Genomic DNA, 14,605 nt, shown 5'->3' with positions numbered 1-14,605 from the left:
AGGTGCCAAAGCATCGGGCATTTTACTTAAGTTTTATTGTAGGTGTGGGCAACAGGCAAGTAATTGCTTCCTTGTTAAAGAAAGAAATGGAGGCGGTTGCTTGGCTAGTAACTCTTCACCAGGCAAAAGGACAGTTCTCCAAGCATGGATCTCTACTTGTCTGTAAAGACAACAGTTCTGAGCTCATCACTGTATGCCTTGTTATTATAGTTTCTTTGAATTCCTTGTATCTAGAAAGGTGGAGGGAAGTCACACAGCACCAGAGTTAGAAGTGAAGCCCAACCCTAGAATGTCTAGTTTCTGACCCCTGACCCCCAGAATGGAAGACACAAGAAACTTCTCTTGGGGCATAGTGGGCAGCCAGGTTGTGACCTCCGTGATTTCTGCATCGGTTTTCCCTTCTGTCACTTCTGTTCCTTCTTCCCCCATCCCCCCGCCCCTTTACTTTCTCTTCTCTTCCCTTCCTTTTGAGACAAGCTGATATGTTGCCCAGGCTGGCCTCAATTTTGTGATTCTCCCTCAGCTACGTAAGAGGCTGAGATTACAGGTATGTGCCACCATGCAGGTTCTGTCCCTAATTGAGGTGTCCTACCCCACTCTGTCACCAGCTCTTTACCTGTATTCCCAACGTTGAACAATGAATGACATTACATGTTGTTAAGTGTCATGAAATGCTGTAGCCCTCTACTGTCCTTGAGATGAGGTCACACAAACTGTCTCCTTATTGCTTTTTATTCTTTCTTATTCCACGTTTCCTGATTCTTTTCCTCCAACAGTAGACCTCACTGGCACTTCAAGATTGCAACAGGAGTAAATGAGCTAATACTCACACAGTCCAAACCAACAGACAGCCACTGAGTGTTTTTTTTTATAAAAACAAGTTTTATAAGAGGCAGTTTACTTGAGGCTTGAGACTCTTGTTAACCTAACTTTTGTAACCAGTAGGGAGTTATGTAACTAACAGTACATTAAACAGTGCAAGCTGTAACTTGGCTCTAAGTTTATGCCAAAGCTGAAGGCTATAAAGGAGGAGTGAGGGAGTAATGGAGGTATCCATCCCACCGGGGCCTGCAGCTTTACTCTGTAGAGGGTAGCTCCTAGAGGTTGACATTCTGCTTTTGGCGGATTACCTCAGTAATTAAGGACCATACTTTCTGGAAACATTTTTTCACTTTGTTCCAGTAATTGATAAAGTTTTAATTTGCATGCCAATTTTTACAGCTGTTCTCAAAACTATTGGTCTCAAATTTCACCCTTCATTATCCTTTCCCGTTAGGATAATTCGTAGTTTTTTCTTAAACTCTTCTACGTATCAAAATCTTGCCACTGCCCATCATTTTGTGGCTTCCTAAGAATCAAATACTGGGAAAACAGTATAAGTCTTTACATATCTTCCTCTCTGTTTCTTTTCAGCTGCATGTGGATTTTATGATAAAATGACCTTTTGAAAGTTCTTTGACTTTCCCTTAACTTCCAGTCCCGCTGTGCAGTTAAAACACTGTTCTGATTCTGGTTCTGGTGCCTCAAATAGGCCCATTATTTCACTCAGTTTGGGGTCTTTTTGTCACTCTACCTCAGTACTCTGAAAATCTGTCATTTGTATACTCTCATTCTTTTCTCATCTTCCTGGGCATCAAGTAAGTCTTTTTAATGTTGAAAACTTACATCTTTAAGTTCAGGGCAATTTCTCACAGTCTCTAGGACTGAAGTCTATAGTTTCTGCCAGTTGAGTATTCAAGAACAATCTAATTTTCTTATTTTGTAACTTTGACTTTAGTTCTAGTTATCTGTAGACTGTCCACTTTATCTTCAAACTTCTATTTAGTCTCTGTTTATTCAAATAACTGATAAAATTTTGAGGCAGCACCCTCTATTTATGTAAATCATTATTCTTTGAGACTTTACTCTTAGAGGCATATGTTGTCACTCATGTGACAAAAGGTGCTTTCTGGGAAAGCGTTTGCCACCACAAATATTTTTTGTTTATATTTTTACATTTTTTGTTAATCAGCCAAAACATGTCCTCATGTTGTTGAACATAGTTTAAAATTATTTCTTTCAAACTTGTATCATAAAACATTGGAAAGAACCTTCAGAAAAAGTAAGTTATGAAAACCTGTGGCCATGCTAGAAGTAGAGATCAAGTGTAAGTAGCTAAAATAAAGTGACAAGAAAGGAGTCCAGTGGTCAGATCTGGCCAAGGCCTGGGTTGGCCGGCAATGGCCTAGAACAGATGTGACATGCTCTCCCATTCGAATCAAACTGCAGATGCCTGTGAATTTGTGTGCCCACTCCCATATTCAGCTTGCCAGTTTCGTGAGGTTTTGTTATCATTGGGTCTGTTTGAGGCCACTAGGCTTAGGAAGACTATAACCTTGGAAATACCCCATGTATGTGACTTAAGTAAATGGCATAGGTGTTTTCAGATCAGCCTTGTTTATATGGCTGTGATCATGTGTGTGCAAGTGCAGTCCCATGTGTGCATGCCATGACTATGCACTGTGGAGGGCAGAGAGCAGCTCTGAGTCTTAGGCCTGGCTTTATACTTTAAGAGGTCTCTTGTTTGCGGCTATGTGGCTATGCAAGCTGGCCTGTGAGTTTCTGGAGATACTTGTCTTCACCTCCATCATGCTACAGGAGCACTGAATTTGGGATTACAGATCGTATGTGCTGCCCTCCATCCCCCAGCCCTGCTTGGTATGGGTCCCAGGGATTGGCACGCTGGTTCTTACACTTGCATGGTGGCACTCTCTTTAACCAGTCATCTCCCCAGCCCGGCATTTTCTTATGGTAAATGGCACATCATCTTACATCAGTTCTTTAGCTTTAAAAATGCTTTTACTTGTATGTAAGAATTAAAGGGGAAATTTAACTCTATTTCACAACTATTTCAAGTTTGGAAAAGTAAAAGTGTTGCTACAGTTCTACACTTCACTGTCCTGAGGTAAGACTTTGGGAGAGAGTACTTCATGGGGTTTGTGTACTGGATTATTTTACAGACGCAGAATGATTATGTATAGTAAAGACTTTAAAAAGTGGTTCCTATCACGTGACCACTAGACTCTGTCCTGCTAGACTCCAGGATTGATCTATAAATAAGGAAACTCACTCTAAGGACCCCCTCCTCCTCCACTTTGTTTTTAGTACCAAACCATCATCCTGTTTCTCACTTGCTTATAAAATACTTACCTTGTGTGGTTTACATTTTTACTTTGTAGCAAACTTCTCAAAGATGACATTTATCTTCCAAAAACCTTGCAAAGATCATGAAACACTATATGCTGACTCAGGCTGTTTAAGCATGCGTGTAAAGGCAGCTGAGTCCTCTGCTGAAGGAAGTCAATTTCAGACAAATGCTACACTGCTTTCTTGCTCTGGGTTTCTCAAGAGGATTTGCAGTTTATATAGCTTGTGAAAAAGATCTGCCAATTATGCAAAATTTTATGACTCACTTTTAAGGATGGAGCCCAAGCAATCCCCACCCCCCACCTTTTTTTAAGAACCTGACTTACTGAGGGGAGGGAGAACGTCTCAGCTTTGTGTTCACACTCTTTGGATGCTAGCGGGCCCCTTTTCTGGACACCCTGGTTTCCTGTGATCTCTATCAGACCTAAGTTCCAGGAGACGCAACCAGCACTGCAAAGAAACATTCTCATGTGTATCCATTCTTGCAGCTAGTATCTCTCAAAACCAGTGGCCACAGAACTCACCCCAGTAACTCACTCAGCCCTCATTTTCAGTCGCAGAGGTGGGACAAATAACCTGCATTTAAAGCAACTTTCCCCACTGCCACCCTTTCCTGTGACTCAGATGTCACAATGAAGGACACTGGGGTGACAGGGAAGAACAAGGAAGAACGCCCCATGTGACATCAAGCAAAGGGAGGTTCCTTGTTGCTGGAATTAAGTAGGTCACCACATGTCTATACATCCATGGTAAACCTGCCTGGTTATTTTTACTAATTTGTTGTTTTTAAGACAGCTAACTTTTCATTAATGTTTTTCTCATATGAAATGTTAGACAAGATGTTGAGAAAGTAAAACCTGAAATTGTCATGATTTTAAAAAGAAATACGAGTTAGTATAGCAAGAAACTGTTGTTCCTTGAACCAAACCCTCAAAAAGGTGTTACTATTATTTTTATTTCTCCTCACGCAGCTATGAATTCCAGGTGAAACCCAAAAATCCACTTGGTGAAGGCCCCGCCAGCAACACGGTGGCATTCAGTACTGAATCAGGTAATCATGTCAGCAGTAATCTACAGAGGTGTGGAGGGACATAATCACAGTGTTTGCATAGGAGCTCATTTGAAACCCAGTGTCTTGGGTCCCAAAAAGTCCATGAGAAGAAGCTAATAGATGAAGGTACTTACAGTTATCACTGCTTTTCTTCATTTAGGTTTATGTCAGGAAAGAAATTAAAATGAAAAACTGTAATCTATACCCCAAAATGTAGTACACCAATGCTTCCTTGCATGCTCAGAACAATGTCCATTAAGTACATCAGAGAAGGGAAGTCATGAGTTCTGTGAAACTATCTGCACATTCCAAGCTTCAATTCCTCAGTAAAAATCTGTATGTACAGACAAATTTGAAACTACATATCTTGGTAACTTTACAATTAATAGTTTTTGTAGAAAACTAAATGAGAAAGCTTTTGAAAAAAGCTAGAGTAACAACCTATGGTCAAATCTACTCAAATCATGTGTAAAAGATACAGCTGAGTACCTTTGGAAATGGTTGTTGATCATCCTATAACAAAACTTTCAGATTCAGTCTTTAGCAAGATTGTACATTCTACAAACAAGAGCTAAGTGTACACGCCCATCTTCTTTACCATAACATTGCAATATTAGAACTTTACCTAAAAGGTTCTTTTGTGTGTGTTATTTCTCCTCAGCTGACCCAAGAGTGAGTGAGCCAATTTCTGGTAAGTACCAGTCTCAATGGGGACTACATACATTTCTAAATTAGGTAAGTACTGCAAAACTTGAGCTGAGCATCTTTCTATCTAGGAGACAGAAGAGGTGTCAATCGTAAACACATCAACATTTGGAACCCATTGGGGAGGTGTTGAAATTTGCTTTCACTCATATACTAGTTCACTCAAAATTTAATTTGTTCACATTAAATTTTATACTATTGTTACAAAAAAAGAGCCCTAAGATATGCTCTGAGATTTACTTCACTAGTGACAGAAACTTACATTGGGGTTTTTAAACCCTTTCAAATATTTTCAGCCTCCAATAGTCACAATATTAAAGAAATGAGGTATCAGGAAGTTGGCAATGAATTCTGCAGGCTGCTTTTGTTGTAACACTTTTAGTCCTTCAGAGTTAAATACTGAACCCAAATCCTGTGTTTTCCTCATGCAGCAGGAAGAGACGCCATCTGGACTGAAAGACCCTTTAATTCAGACTCCTATTCAGAATGTAAAGGCAAACAATATGTTAAAAGGACATGGTATAAAAAATTTGTTGGAGTACAGCTATGCAACTCTCTCAGATACAAGATTTACTTAAGTGACTCCCTCACAGGTATGTTCCAATACCCTAGCCTTTCCTGTAGAGTTTCAGACTCAGCACTTTATACAAGTTTCCTTCATAAAAAGATGTTACAGAGATAGTTAAAACAATCTTAGAAATGAAGACTTATAGATCTGCAACTTGGAGGCAGATAACAAAAATGTAACATAAAATAGTGACACCACGACCAACTTAAATGCACAGGCAGGCACTTGCACAGCAAATCTCGGTACTGTCACAACCATCCAAGAATGAAAATTCCTACTAAGCATGAAAGGAATATGACATACTGAAAATGTCAGAAGGGCTCAAACCCTTTGCACGACATTCATTTAAAATGTTTTCTTCTATATCCATATGGTGGAGATTTTGGTCGCTCACACGCTCATCAGGTACTATTCTGGGTTTGGTGGGTGACAAAGCACCAAATGCCATATTCCTGCTCTCATATAGTGTACCTCTCCTCCTTTCCTATAGGAAGGAGAGGCACAATACATAAATATGTAAACTAAGAGTGTCACAAAGGGTTAGAAAGAGTGGCTCAGCAGAAACAGAAGCTCCTTTAGGGGAACAGTTTTAGGGAAGGTCTGTCTGCAAAGGTATCCTGTCTGCTTAGAATAAATTTTGAGACAAAATCAACTACGGAAAAGTCTAGGAACAAAGGACCTCTGGAAAGGTACAGGAAATAGAAAGTGCAAAGGCCTGAGGCAAGACATACTGGTCAGTCCTACTAGTTTAGGCTGAGATTTAGTACAGGAGAAGTTGTATTCCGAGTATGATGGGAGACTGCTGGAGAGAATCATGGAGGGAGTAATAACATGACTTGCATTTTTAAAATCACTGTGATCTCAAGGGGAGAAGGAGAACATTAGGAGGTAAGAGTACAAGCAAGGACATCAGCTAGGAAACCTTTCCTAGTTCAAGAGATGCTAGTGTCTTACTCTGGGAAGTAAGAGAAAAGCAAAACTATCCTTTGAAGTAATTAAGGAATTGCCATATACTAAAGAACCCTGTTTCATTTCTGGTTCTTCAGGCAAATTTTACAACATAGGAGATCAGAGGGGCCATGGAGAAGATCACTGCCAATTTGTGGATTCATTTTTAGATGGTCGCACAGGACAGCAACTCACCTCTGACCAGTTACCCACCAAAGAAGGTATGCTTTCTGACCACCCTCTACCGAAGTAGAGGGCTTTGCAGATTAGCACAGACAGCAATGGCTGCCAGGAAAGGCTACAGACCTGCTACTCTATCTCTAGGGAAAGAAGAAACTTAACTCTCAAGTCAAGCTCAGCTCTAGAAAAATTAGATATATAAATCTTTTCCAAGTTTACATCACTCATGCTGTCCCAATCACAGTTGTCTCTCACAGCTTTAGTCATATGGAACATATCTGATCATCATTTTTTGCTCTCAAAAATTGTTAAGAAAATTTAATTTCTCCTATACAACAAAAACATAGTATTTCCCTTAAAAATACCTATATAAAGCAAAATAAATCTGAAAAGTAAATAGTCAGCAATTTGCTAAATACATATTAACAGCAGGTTTTGAAATGAGAACTGAAAATTTAATCTTTGCCTGAGCAGAGCAGAAAGGTGTAAATTGCCCAGATCACTCCAGAAACACCTAATTTGAGGTTTCCATGGACACAAAAATACAAGCTTCTTAAAGGATACCTCTACAAGATACTTGGACATAAGAGGCTACTGAAACTACTTATAGTACTGACTTGCTAAGACAAATGTCAAGACTTAGAGTCCTGGGGCCATCGCATTTCTGGATAAACATCAGATCCTCTATAACTACTAGTTTTCTAAATTGCTTTCCTTCACTCAAAATACCCGTCAGGCACCGAACAGCCTATATCTAAGAATGGTGTGGCCAAAGATAGGAAAGCGCTGCTAAACTCCACTCTTCTTCCTCTTAGGCTATTTCAGAGCCGTTCGTCAGGAACCTGTCCAATTTGGAGAGATAGGTGGTCATACCCAAATCAATTATGTCCAGTGGTATGAGTGTGGCACCACAATACCTGGAAAATGGTAGACGCAGCAAAGTACTTCTGGTTCATTATCACAAAAAGGAAAGCAAACAGGAAGGAACCCGCCGGATATACTGTGGTATCTGTCACACCCATTCAAAGCTGTTTTGTTTACTATGGATCAAAGTTTGCAGTCTAACTGAGAGCAGTACTAGAGGTTTATTATTAGAAAAGATTACTGAGAATATTTATCAGGTTTTACAAAGTCATTTTAAGAAAGCAAGATATTAACATTAATAGAATAACATTTTTAGGGAAGCTGGCTCCCTATTCATGATATTTTAAGAGATCATTTGTATATTATTTATCACACTGTTGTAATGTTTTCAGATACTTTTATAACAAAATTAATGTCAAAATCTTTAATATGCTTTATAAAAAGTATTTACTTTATTGATGTGTACGTGTTGTTGGTGAGTTAAATCCATAAATCTCTACTTGGTTTAACTTATTGGATCAAATAATCTTCAGCATATACATGTGAGAAAAAGTGGTTCTAATATTTACATTTATGTAAACTTCAATTTTTTAGCATCAGATGAACAGATTTTGGGTTTAAATAGTTATATATTCATGCTAACTTTTCTGTAAGCTACCAGCAAATTACTAAAAAGAAAAATCTGAATCTGTATCATTTTATTTCAGCCAGAAGCAGCTGATAACCTGATATGTCAAATGATAAATTTTGGTGGTTTTTTTTTTCTGTACCCATAATATATATCTAAAAATACTTTCTCAAACTCTTCCTTTAAGCATTTCTTTTAAACGGCTCTATGGTTCTAATTCAAGCTGTATGTAGAGACTGAGTGTGAAGTCAGCATGAAAAGATATTGCATGGTGAGATGCTATTGTTTTATAGGATATATTATATATTTATATGTTAAGGCCATGAATGAATGTATCACGGGTTGTTTTTGTGAAACTGTTTGCTCAAGCTGTAACAAAACTGACTCATTTTCATGGGGAAAAAAAAAAGGTATTGCTTTCCTTCATATGGGGGAGGGAGCAAGAATATTATTGCCTGTCCTGAAAAGATGTTTCTGTGTGTATCTTTCAATATGCTTCAGTTTCATCAATGCTACATTTTGTATTTTTCAAGCAAATATAAACTCTGCAATAAAAAGATGTAGGTTTTTAAAAAATGATTTTTAAAATGTTCTTAATAGTTCGCCAATATGTATGTACACCTTTATCTCTGTAAGGAAAATCAGAAAATTAAGGGCTACCAAACCTGTATTGATTGACTTAGAATGTAAACACAAGTTTGTTATATACATTTCTTTCCCTGAATGGAAATCAATTTCATAAATTTTACTTGAAGACCATATACCAATAAGATGACTGTTTTCCTTGTCTGAAATAATTAAAAGACAAGACCACTATTGGATTCAATCACCTTTATTAGCCTATCAATGTTACACTTTATACATAATGTTGTCTAGTCATCTTCTCAAAGGACTCTATTTTTAGTACATCATGTTAATAGTAAATAGCCAAGTGTGATGGCTAAACCTTAGCCTAGCTTTTTAAGATCCTCTGGGAACTAGAAAGCCAATCATTTTACACGCATGAGTAGTGTTCCAAAATAACTAGGAAGCTGCTACAATTTTAAGCAGGGGCAGAAACAATATTCATTTTGGTCTTTTTGTGTTTATATTCCAGCAAATTATATTTTCAATTAACAGCAACAATGATATCATAAAAAATGCTCTGCTTTTTAAATTTTTGAACTTCAATACAGTACAAATTGAAACAAAATAGTATTGTAGTCTTTTGGGGGTAACTAGCCATCATTAGTGAGGCTGAACCTCCTTACCGATAACCTGGTCCAGGTTGGGTATAGCCCTGACCAAAAGGAGGACGGTTACGTGCATAAGGGTTAGGCCCACTGGAAGGAGGGGTCATGGTACTTGCAGGAGATGGCGTAAAACCTGGTCTTGCTTGGTAAGCACCAGGTTGGCTTGGAGCTATTCCAGGCTGAGCGCCAGGGGGAACAGTGTAATTAGCAGGTTGAGATGTCTGGGTAGTGTAAGTTTGTGGAGGGTAAGTGCTCGCCTGGTACTGCTGTGGTGGTTGAGCAGGCAGTTGTTGTGGCTGAGCAGAAAAGGCAGTGGCCGGTGCCTGGGAAGTTGGTTGTTGGCCATATCCCTGGAACTGTTGAGGTTGTTGGGGTCCAGTCTGCTGGCTGTAACTAGCTGAAAAAGCAAAATAAATAACATATATGTCTTGGTTCTTTTGGTGAAAGTTTTCCAGAGAATTAGTCTTACTGCTATGGACCAAAAATGATTAAAAATTTAATAAATGTATTCAAACATTTATGTAATGAGTCCAGCATAAAATATCTCAAGGCCAAGCAGTTATAAAAATTTTCCGGACAATTTTTAAATCCTATATTCTAAAATTCAAGTTACTATACACATGTCTTTTCATTATAATTGTTTTGAAACTAAATAACCCTTGACCAAATTCCCATTTGCACATAATTCCTAGAGTAGATGCTCAAATAATAAGTGAAAGAAATATGATTTCAGGAAGATGAAAATCATAAAAGTAGTCACTAATCGGGTTTGGAGGGAAGTCCTATTTAACAGTACCAAATGAGAACACATTACAGACAACAAGTGCTTTAGAAATGAAACAATGCTACAAATACTCTTCATATAAATGAAGTGTTTTAAAGTTTATTTACTGTAATATCTAAGAATAAGTTAATAATTACTAAGTACCATTAAATCTTTTATATTTGGTATCTGATACTTTGCCTTTCAACTCAAATTTTGACTTAGATGGCATAACAAACAAAAAACAGCACATTGTCCCACAAAAGCAACATCTATATTCATTATTTACTAGGATATAATTAAAAATAAAATCTGCTTCACTGAAAACTTTTATCTCTACCATGAAACACACCTGCAGCTACTTGCAATGAAAACTCTCCATTGACTGGAATCCTGTCAGCATTAAATACCAGATACATAAGACAATTATTAAAATATGTACAACCCTGCATTTAGGAAAAAAAAAAAAGGATTGAATGAATTTGAGTATATTCTGAACTCACCTTGAACCTGGTTCAAAATTTACTTATGAAAGAAACCTTTATGATATAGTCCATGAACACAACTGGAAAGGTCAGAGGGAAACTGGCAAACCAGAAGTGTGAGAGATTGGTCAATGTCACTACCACCAGCACCACTAAGAAGTCTCCATGCAGAGAAATTAGTTGACTATTTCCATAGTTCTCAAAATCAAGGAAATAGGACTAGCGGATCAGAAATACCAGAAGAAATTTGTAAATTTGTACTACATTTTACTCAGTGAAGACCCTGACTAAAATTTCTAAGAGAAAGCTTAGGCATCAACTATCTAACACATTTTATTCATGGTAGCACCTGAATGGTGAACAAAAATAATTTATGGTAAGATCTTAGATGTCATGTAATTTCTCCTTCTATGCAAAGCTTAAAATTGTGTGTGTACGAGTACACCCACCCATGGAGGTCAGAAGAGGGCACAGAACTTGCTGGAATTTCTGGTGGTTATAAGCTGCCATCAACATGGGTGCTAGAAAATGAACTGTTATTGTGAAAGACAGCAAGTGCTTTCAACCTTGAACCAACTCTCCAGCCTCCACAAAAACTTTCAGTGTAATTTTTTCCTGTAAGTTTTTGGGGAACACCTTTACACTGAAAATGACTACCCCATTTGAAAGGAAACAACAAAACCAACTGTCTTTTCATTCCACAACTGGAATCCAAATTTTTTTTTAACTGAACTGGGAAGCACTTGGAGTCTTAATTATTGCTCAGAAGAGGCAACAGCAGTAAGTGGTAACAACGCTGTTTCAGTAGCCGGTCCATCAATCATAATTTTAACATACTTCTTTATTACATCTACTCGTCTCTACTGCTACACACCCAAAATGAATAACATCAGGTTATTCATAATAAGACCATCACAAACTGCAAGAAATAGCTATTTTTTTAAAATCAATAAATATCTACAACTAAGCCAAAAGCATTGACCACTCTGCTCTAAATTGGAGAGTATAAAATGGTATAAGTCAAGAGAACAAGGTTCTGTTCCACCTCCCTTACTGAGTATCTGCAGGTCTTGAGTGTGTAGGACAAGATCAGTGGTCCTCACCCTGGCTATACAATGACCTGTGATGCTATTTAAGATATCAAAGCCAAGTCCCACCTCCAAGCAAACCGAAGTCAAAAGGAATAGGGCCTGGATGAAGAAGCTGCTCAGGAGGTCCTGAAGCACAATGAGGGTTGAGAGCATCTCCTAGATCAGATGATGACACTATCTCTTCGGCTCTGGATGCCTATTAGTTCTATACATTATATAATCTGTACCACAGACTTTTTTAATTTAAAAGGACATTTCCTTTAAATTCACTCCATCTGCATTTTACAATAAGATCTAGCATCTCTAAGGTAAAATCACTCTACAGCAAATACAATCCCAACAAAATTACTGTAGGTGTAAAAATATACCAAATTTAATTACTGACAAAATTTTGTAGTCTAGGTCAGCAATCAGCAACTGTCCGCACCAATAAAAGATGAAAGTTGAGCCTCTTTTCCTATAAAGGGCCAGATAGTAACTATTTTAGGTGTTGTGGGCCATACTGCTCTCTCACTGCTCCAACTACTCACTCACTCTACTTTGTGAGTATAGTGCCAAAGTACAGCAGTGACACCAAGGACACCCGAGAAACATGTAGGGTTAAAGTGTCCTAATAAAGCTTCCTTTACAAACTAGGCAGTAGGAGACTCTCACTGTAGCTCAATCTGCTCTATCTGTCTGTCTGTCTATCTATCTACCTACCTACCTGTCTGTCTGTCTACCTATCTATCATATCTATCTATCGTTATACATCTATAACTGTTGAGCTATACTTATACTCTAGTTAATAACACACAATTCTCAAAACAGAACTTTAAGATTTAATTTATAGAAGTTATTTTAATCTTTGACTATACAACAAGGTGGACAGACACTCTGATGTAACTGGAAAAAGTACCTAAATTATAACCAAAGCTATACCAAAGAAATTCATCATATCAAATGCAGACAGTCTTCAGTGGGACAGATGGTAAAACTAAAACAAAATATTCAAAGTCTCTGGAATAGGACCCAGCTACAAAAAAAGCACTCCGATGATTCGGACATGCCAGGTGCTGAAACTCTGGGTCAGATGACAACTGTGTCCCCTCGCCTGACAGCACAGTCCAAACATCTAAATATTCTTCCTTGCCTGAATTCCATTGTAATCCTTCATTTGTATGTTTTATTTTATTCTAGCATATTTTCAACAGGCTTAAATAAGTAATTTATTTTAGTTTTCTATTAAGTTCACTTCTCCATGTGTGGATAAATTGTTAATATATCTACAAATACTAAGAGTACCCTACAATTATAAGTGATACAGATAAAGAAGAAAATCTTATTTTTTTCTCAATTTGAAGTTATCTAAGAGGTTGGATTTTTAATGTTATTAAAACATTTTTTATACTACAGATTATTGCAGAATCATCTCTCTACATCATAAATTTGCTCACTGGAAAAATGAAACGCTGATTTGATAAAACATGACAATTTAAATGTAAATAAGTATTGCTTCCCCTAACCTCTATTATGACAATGTAAGTATTATAAATCAAGTACTTAGGAGGAATAACTTAAAATTTAGTGAATATAGAAACAGATCAAAAGCTGCAAATTAACTCCCTTTTAACACCCGCTCACCTGAATACTGAATACCGTACTGCTGAGGAGCTTGAGGCTGCTGCGCCCCGTAGCCAGCCTGCTGCTGGTATTGTTGGTACATCTGACCTATGGAAGAAGATACAGACAGAAGAGGAAGGTTTAACTTGGCAGAGAAATATTTTTAGGGCACCTTTATATTCCCTCCCAATTTAATATACAAGCACATTGAATAATAATATACAATATATTTGTTATACTTTAAATGTCTATGAAGACAAGAATGAATAAGAAGGGTGACTGCTCATTCTGCTATAGATAAACTGCTAAGAATGTTAGCTGGAAGCAAGTATTTATATGATGTCACTCTAGTGGTTATCACTTCATAAACTGCAGAAAATACATTTTTAAAACTCTATGCCATCAGGTAAGTAATCAGAGATAAGGGACAAATACATTGCCCTTTCACATACCCTTATATGTTAGCAATACCTCTCTGATGATCCACAGCACTTTTCTCATTTAAACAAGTTGTTTAGTTTTTAGCATTTATCAAATTATACACAAGAAAGGCACTGATTTTAGAGTAACACTGTCCTTTTATTTTCTTCAGTTATTTTCAACATGGTCACTCACTTTGCAATACACGATACTGTATCACCTAGTGATGTTGGAGCCACCTTAGTTTTATATAAACATGTTCTATGGCAGTATTTCTCAACTTGTGGTTTGCAACCCCCAAGGACCGTAGGAAAACACGGATATTTACATTACAATTTATAACAGTAGCAAAATTACAGTTATAAAGCAGCAACAAAAATAATTTACCAGTGGGGGTCACTACAACATGAGGAATTGTATTAAATGGTCGCATTAGGAAGGTTGAGAAGCACCGCTCTATAGTGTTTATATTAAGGCCAAAGTTATCTATTGACACATTTCTCAGACAGTACTCCACCATTAACTGAAATAGAACTATCTTCTCAAGACCTCTTAATTTTATTATTTATTTATTTATTTTTGAGGCAAGAGTCTCACTATGCAGCCCTGGCTGGCCTGGAACTAACTATGTAGACCAGACCAGGTTGAACTCAAACATAAAAGATTGGCTTGCCTCTAGATTTTCACTTTTCAAATTAAACCTAGGGTCTCACATAAGCTAGGTATATGCTTGGTCACTGAGCCTGAGCCTGAGCCTTCCAACTGAAGAAGATATTAAAATTACAATCAATAATAAAAAATGCTTTTGGAGAAAATATGGTATTTATAGTATCAATAACTTGAAATTCCTAATCTCTTATGAAATTAATGATTTGAAATAAA

At 37.4% G+C, this 14,605-nt stretch overlaps 2 protein-coding genes across 6 annotated transcripts in view; one reads left to right on the top strand and one right to left on the bottom strand.

Annotated features, from left to right (window-relative positions):
• The window catches only part of Abi3bp (ABI family member 3 binding protein), a 204,124-nt gene extending 194,353 nt beyond the window's left edge, over positions 1–9,771 (top strand). The window contains exons 42-46 of one of the 2 annotated variants that reach the window (XM_059277441.1): positions 4,158–4,237; positions 4,899–4,928; positions 5,374–5,535; positions 6,557–6,679; positions 7,454–9,771. In XM_059277441.1, coding sequence (XP_059133424.1) covers positions 4,158–4,237; positions 4,899–4,928; positions 5,374–5,535; positions 6,557–6,679; positions 7,454–7,569 — 511 coding nt within the window. In that variant the 3' untranslated portion in view covers positions 7,570–9,771. The remainder of the gene's footprint in view (positions 1–4,157; positions 4,238–4,898; positions 4,929–5,373; positions 5,536–6,556; positions 6,680–7,453) is intronic. The other variant, XM_059277442.1, reaches the window with a different exon arrangement.
• Positions 8,947–14,605, bottom strand: part of Tfg (trafficking from ER to golgi regulator) — a 28,098-nt gene continuing 22,439 nt past the window's right edge. For all 4 annotated transcript variants that reach the window (XM_059277437.1, XM_059277440.1, XM_059277439.1 and 1 more), the window contains exons 7-8: positions 13,325–13,411; positions 8,947–9,759 (exon numbers count right to left, since the gene is read on the bottom strand). In XM_059277437.1, the coding sequence (XP_059133420.1) occupies positions 9,377–9,759; positions 13,325–13,411 (470 nt within the window). In that variant the 3' untranslated portion in view covers positions 8,947–9,376. The remainder of the gene's footprint in view (positions 9,760–13,324; positions 13,412–14,605) is intronic.

The sequence above is a fragment of the Peromyscus eremicus genome, chromosome 12, assembly GCF_949786415.1.
Source record: "Peromyscus eremicus chromosome 12, PerEre_H2_v1, whole genome shotgun sequence".
In the NCBI taxonomy this organism is placed as follows: domain Eukaryota; kingdom Metazoa; phylum Chordata; class Mammalia; order Rodentia; family Cricetidae; genus Peromyscus; species Peromyscus eremicus.
Note: the sequence above shows the minus strand (reverse complement) of the source record. Positions and strands in the feature narration are given on the sequence as shown.